This window comes from Gouania willdenowi, chromosome 3 (assembly GCF_900634775.1).
Source record: "Gouania willdenowi chromosome 3, fGouWil2.1, whole genome shotgun sequence".
In the NCBI taxonomy this organism is placed as follows: Eukaryota; Metazoa; Chordata; class Actinopteri; order Blenniiformes; family Gobiesocidae; genus Gouania; species Gouania willdenowi.
The window spans coordinates 11,982,667-11,989,599 of record NC_041046.1 but is presented as its reverse complement, the minus strand read 5'-3'; the positions used below and the strand labels follow the sequence as shown (position 1 = coordinate 11,989,599).

The following is a 6,933-nucleotide window of genomic DNA, read 5'->3' as shown; positions in this document are numbered from 1 at the left end:
TAAATAGATGTAAATATACACCAAAGTAAAAGTTCTTTCTTATGGAGGGGTGTGTGTGTGTGTGTGTGTGTGTGTGTGTGTGTGTGTGTGTGTGTGTGTGTGTGTGTGTGTGTGTGTGTGTGTGTGTGTGTGTGTGTGTGTGTGTGTGTGTGTGTGTGTGTGTGTGTGTGTGTGTGTGTGTGTGTGTGTGTGTGTGTTCTCTGTACAGGCTGGTGAGGGGTGTGGATTGCCAGCCCTCGCAGGTGTATTTAAGGGTAGGCAGTTGATCACCCATCCTGCCGTCGGTCTGCATGCGTCGTCCTCTGCTCCAAGGTCTCGTTCCTGGCTGTTTTGTGGCTACATTCCGTGGTTGATGTTGACCCTTTTTTGATAAAATAAACACAGATTTATTATAAACCACACAGTTCCACTCTTTTGTTGCGGCCAACAAGCCGGGTCGTAACAGTCAACAACTCATCTGTTGGATGTTGACGGCTCCCCGTTATCTCATAAAAATTTTAATAATAAATACAACCTTAATGACAGCCCAGATTTATTTAAATCTATAATAAAAGCTATTCCTAAATGTATTATATCTCAAATATCACTCCTGACCTACCTGCACTAACAATGGGTGAAAACAATTTTAGGAAAAAGGTAACAAACAAATTTATCATTAGTCTTTTAAATCAGATCTCAAATCAATTGATTTTATATAAAAATTCAATATCCCAACACTTTTCAAAGACTTCCATTACCAAATTACAAACTCATAATTTAAAATTTCCCATTCCCCTAAATTGAAAGAAATCCATTTTAAGATATCGAATGGAATCTACCCATATAATGCTCTGCTTAGGCAAAGATTTGGTTTTGAAAAATAATAAATAAAATGTAGATTTTGTTGTGAAGAATAAACCACTGAACGTTCTCACAAGCTCTATGGTCTGATATTCATAACTGTCTTTCCACTAAAGTACCTCAACTAAATTATTTTTCAGAAAAATATATTGTCTTTAGTTTTATGATGAAAAACTCACACCATGACTTCCTTATCAATATTATCATTATACTTGGACATTTTTTTTATATATATAAAAGCAAAATACTCAAAAATCTAATGCCTTTCATAACTCATTTTTACAATATTTTAAATCCCTTAAAATGTTAAAAAAAATAATAAAGCAAATAATTTGTTAAACATGATGGAATAATTTACATTGACTGAAAAACCATAGCCCCCTTTAAATCTTTATTCTACTGTACCATTGATTTATTCCCCGTAAGAGCCTCGATGTATGTATGTTTTTATTTTTCTTCATTTGTGTGAAGTTTCTCTCTCTCTCGCTCCTCTGTGTAGAGATTGAACTTGTTGGTTTGACTTTAGTATTCTATTATTACTATTGTTATTTCGAACGCTGTATATGACATTCATACGGAAGAGGATTAGGGCCACTAAAAAAAAAAAAATAAATAAAAATGATAAAAATAAAAAAAAACAGTGACTACTATTATCTTAAATGCTAGCTAGTAAAAGTATAGATTTAAGTTTAAACCAGCAATTAGAGTGTTTTATCACAGGTTGTGTGATAACTGCTGCTTGTATCGTCATCACCATGCTTTTTTAAACCCAGAAATACAAATATCTTGTCGTACTTACCTTTTGTTCTTCCATTGAGAGAACACATTCCTCTGGAACCCCTCGCTCACGCAGAAAATACGAAAATTCGGTCATTTCCACTCTTTTTCTTCCTCCAGCCACTGTCTCCACTTGTGTACTGTGTGGGAAGAGCTTGCAGGCCTCCCCGAAAAAACAAACAAAATCAAGACCAAAAAAAAAAGTAAAATAAAATAAAAATAATTTAAAAAAATTACTGGCTCTGTTTTTATTTTTTATTTTTTTAGTGACCCTAATCCTCTTCCGTACATTCAAGTGCCTTGTTATATGTATATATTTTGTACATTTTATCAATAATAATAATAATAAAACATTCTTCTCTACGATAAGTCGCCACCTGCGGTCACAGATTTTTTTTAGGGTCTGATTTTGGCTCAAAGGTGTAACTAATGAGAAAGCCATCCGGACTATACATTTTTTCGAAGGTACTTCGTGTTCAGATGTTTTTATGTTTGTCAATGCTTTTGATTTGAAATAAAGTTTGAGGGGAAAAACGTCTTTCCGTTCGACGCCACTTCCCTCTCGCGTTATCCCGTGACACGCAGCCAATCACACAGTCCCATGTGGAAGCATGGCAGAGTTGAGGTTGAACGTTGAGCTGCTGCTGCTGCTATTGTTTATATCGCTGCTATGTGGATCTGCGGCTGACAGCAAAGGCAAGACCAGAAAGAAGAAGGACATCCGGGACTACAACGACGCTGACATGGCTCGGCTCCTGGAGCAGTGGGAGGTTAGCTGTTGCAATGTACCAGCATCATTACACAGCTGCGAGAGAAGTTACATTTTCTGACTGCTTCTGTTCAGTTCTGTGATAACAAATGGAACTCAGGAAGGTTACATTAATAGTAAATTGTCCGGTAATTTACATCGGTGTGCTGTAGTATCAGCTGTAATACAGCACTAATTTTAAAGAGTAGCTGAACCGTTTTGGCTGACCTGCCTCTCGGAGTAAATTCAAAAAAATGGCTCGATTTTGGGCGGGGCTCCTAGAGCAGTTAAGATACACCCAGTCTATACTATAAAATCTCAAATGCTTGCAACTACCTGCTTAATACTCACTATACCTCTCTATAGTGGTGATATTTATTTTCAAGCATAGATCAAGGTACATGTATATAAATGTGTAGATAGAGTTCATTCACAAAAAAGTATGATAATTGCATCATCATAATAACAGACAACTATTCACACTTATAATTTAACTTACTGAATTTAAAAGCAGAGCAAGGGGAAGGCCTCTACACTAACTTTACCACTTGTGCGACTAACTTTCTCAGTTGGTCGCACCAGCACAGAATTTGGTCGTACCTTTTTTTTCCTCCTTTTTTTGGAGAGGGGTAGGGAGTATACAGCATAGACATGCGTGCTAATGAATAGTTGACTTAACTGGCGTACCGCAGTTTTGTATGAAGTAAAGATTGACAATGACTCGAGATATATTTGCTAAATGTTTGTGTCAATATTAAGTTTTAATGCAACAAGCAGTGGCTGAAATAACAGGTAATTTCTGTTATATAATTATAAAAAAAAGTCGTAATATTTAAAAAAAAAAATTAAATAACAGCAAAGCATAACAACAGTTTACATGTATTCTGTGTTTTTATTTTGCAGAAAGCCTGTACTTGAATTAACTTAACAGTAGCATAACCAACTTAGCATCTGCATTGCTTCACCCCATGGAATTAAATTCAGAGGGTCCAGCTCTTATAGAAGGGTCTCCTAACCCTCTTCCCCTGGTCAGGGGTCTGCAAATGGTCTGTAGATGTTGCAAGAGGTGAAGTAGGAAGGTGCTGAGTCATTGCACAACGTGATTTATTTTAAGTTAACAAATTGTTATATCTTGATTTTATCATTAATAGCCTCTATAAAAAATAACTAATTTTTTTAAAGCTATAGGGAGCCATTGCAAAAGAGTCAAAGGGCCACATTAGGCCCCAGACCCGCAGGTTGCAGACCCCAGCCTGGCCGGGCATCATAGTCCATCAGTTCTGGTCCCTCTTTGCTGATTTTGATGAGCGTGTACGCTCTATCACTGCGCTCGGCACATTTTTCGTTTTTACAACTGCCCTCAATGTGAGCGCGCACTCACTGAAGGGCTTGGTATGCCTGGCTCTGTTCGTGGACCGCGCACACTCCAAAGGAGCACATTGGTGTTTATACTCTGTGTATTCACCGTTCAATTACCTGCAGCCAAGTTTTATTTCTATTTCTTATATTCTTCCATTTCTTAAATTGTAGTGTTAAACTATTTTAATGGTGGTATGATATGGCTATAATTAGCAGATATATTCATGTATGTTCAAAATGTATCTGAAATACAATTCCAAATCTATTACAGTGGCAGGTTGTATTGCACTTTTGTAGCAACATAAAAGAGCCCCAAAATAAATTACTAAAATTCAAAAGAAAACAAAATTGTGTCTGTTGTACAAAAACAAATCATCAATAAAAGTGTAAAAGAGTCAAAAAATAAATTGTCACCAAAATAAGACCAAAATCTTCTTGTCTGAACATCAACTAAATCAAATGAACTGAGTCAATCACTATGAAACTTATAGCACAAACATTTAACTTAACTAACAGTGCAAAGTCTGTTGAGAAAAATAAAATGATGCAGATATGTTTGTGGTGTACTGTCAGCAGCTAGTTAACTGGTTAGTTGTTGTTGTAGCGGCTAAACTAGCATGTACTCAAGGGGATCATGTCTGCGTAAGTTAATGTGTAAAGGGGTCCGCTGATGGCTAGGTTTCTTTTGCTAGTTACTGTGAATTTAAACATAAGTTGTTGTTCACAATAGAGTTGTCACAATACCAAAATGAGTAACCACGATACTATACCGGACAAAGTATCATGGTTCCGGGTAATATCACGATACTGAAGCCTTTTTTATTATTATTGGGAACTGCATTGTATTTGTACGAGTTAGAAATACTTATTAATTACTTACAGTGTTTGGTGCATGATAAGAGTACATGAACAAAAGCATATAAGAAATAAAATAAATAAATAAATGAAGTTAGAATTTATAAGGTTGAAATTAAAAAAAAAAATATTCAGTTCCCTTTGAACATCAATTTATGTTTAATTAATATAAATAATCAACTTAGGATCACAAATCCACTGTCTTTAAAAAAAAGCAAAAAAAAAAACTATTTGACAATAATGCTTCTTCTCCAACGTAATAAACCATAGAGGATAAAATACAATAAACAGAACCGATTCCCTGAGTAAACTATATTTGTATGCATTTTCTGGGTGACGCCACTGGTGTTTTATGAGATTGGATGTGATCCCTCCTTTGTATGTATATAATTTGTAAATATTGTTTGTACATTGTAAATATCTCTGTAAAATAAAAAAGATTGCGCTCAGTCTGTGTGGAAAAAACAAGCAAAAAAAGTGTTCCTCCTTTGGCTCCTATAGCTTGGTGGCAGCGCCTGCACAGTGGATTTCCTATTGCTTTACTGTCTCTGCCTTGTTTAAAGTCAAAATAGTTCCAAATGGGACTTTTGGAGTTTGTTTTTTTGAGCAAAATTAGTGATGCCACTGACGACGACGCGCCGCAGCAGGCTCGCCGGTCGGGCCAGGTGCTTCTACCATGTGTTGTCTCTTGTTTGTGACTGTAAGTCGTGCACGCGTCCAGCTTGTTTTGAAGCGAGTTTCTGTCAAAGCAGAGCTGTCCTCAGTTCCTTCTTGCTGGCAGAAACACACACAGCCAATCAGCTAACAGACGGGTGGACCCAGCATGCGGAAACAACCTATCATATCTCCAGACGTCACCAGTAACAGGTAAACAGCCAATCATTCAGCATCTGTGGAGTTTGGGTGCTAAGTTGGATTGTTTTCAAGTGAAAAGCGTGCAGCGAGTTTAAACTGTGCAGTGAGAAGCCGGCAGGAGAGTAGAAGCAGCCGCAATGTAGCGGAAACTGGCACTGGTAGTATCATAATCCACGGTAGTACCGTCGTGTAGAATTTCTAGTATAGTAGGATCCGTTGAAATTTGGCACCGCGGGGTATCGTGCAACTGTAGTTCACAATGTGTCGTTTTTCATGGGAAAAATGAGGTTCGTCCCTGGGACGCATGGATAGTGGATTTACTGCGTACTTTCAGGTTTTTATGCGTCAGGGACGCAGGACGCGTACCTAGCAACATCACTGATATATATTCTAAATTAAACCACAGTGTTGTTTTAACTGTTTGATAGTTGGAGAGGGAGGAGCTCACATTATAGAAGGCGTTTTAGGTGACGTCACCTGCTAACGTGGGCAAAATCCAACTCACCCGTTTGGAGCTGACTTTTTACAAAATGTGGAATAACAAGGGAGGAAGGAAACAGATACAGCGCGCACATCGCTCCCTGGGACCGAGGCCACCGGATAAACAAGCCCCTAGATCCATACTGGTCAACTTTCGGAGATTTGATGTGAAAGAGAAAGTTTTAAGACCAACCTGGGCGAAGAAGATCATGCTTGACAGTAAAGTCGAGGGATCGACTGATATGGGTTTTTTAGGGCCGATGTCGATTTTTTTTTTTTCAATCAGTCACAAAGGTGAGATAGAATGACACCAAGTAAAAAATATTTAACAAATAATGTTAAAGATGTGTTGCTAACAACAGCTTAAAGTGGTGACGAGGTCTTACATTTTTTTGAAAGGTTTTTTAAAAAGTCTTACAAAGGTATTGAAATTAACCTCAGGATTCCTGCATATACCCTATACTCAATAAGCTTGTCTGTGTGCCTAGAAAATGCATTTTTTATTGGATTTACGTAAAGCCTCCATCAGTACTTCCAATGGAAAGACTCGGTGCCGAATTAAAAGAGAAATGAAATGATGCGCTGGGTGCTCGGCACCTTGGGGCTTTCTCGAATGTGTATGTGTACAGAGGAGTACGCTCTACTAACACTCCCTCCCGATGCACGGTTGAGCTGCTTCCTCTGTGTTAGCGGCTGCCTGTCGGAGGCTCAGTGATTCAATGTCACTGAGAGATTTTTTTTTTTGTGAAAAAGCCTGTGATTGTTTTTCATGTTTCTTGGTCGGGATGTACCTGAAACTGAATTTCCCTTCTGGAATTAATAATGTATAATCAATCAATAATCAACCATTATGTGAAAAAAAAACAGGTGGTGAGTGAGGTAGTGGTGAGGAGTGTGTGTGTGACACGTTAAAAACAGCTGATCGGATCCAGCCATGTCAGTTCTCCGTCCTCGCGGCGTCAGTGAAGAATGGTGTCTCAGGTGTGTGGGAGCATGTATGCTCCCTCGTCCCTGTTAAA

The 6,933-nt window shown here is 37.9% G+C and overlaps 1 protein-coding gene across 2 annotated transcripts in view; it reads left to right on the top strand.

Moving 5' to 3' along the window:
* The first annotated feature begins 2,168 nt into the window (after nt 1-2,168).
* Nucleotides 2,169-6,933, top strand: part of mesd (mesoderm development LRP chaperone) — a 29,479-nt gene continuing 24,714 nt past the window's right edge. The window contains exon 1 of one of the 2 annotated variants that reach the window (XM_028434397.1): nt 2,169-2,387. In XM_028434397.1, coding sequence (XP_028290198.1) covers nt 2,229-2,387 — 159 coding nt within the window. In that variant the 5' untranslated portion in view covers nt 2,169-2,228. The remainder of the gene's footprint in view (nt 2,388-6,933) is intronic. The other variant, XM_028434407.1, reaches the window with a different exon arrangement.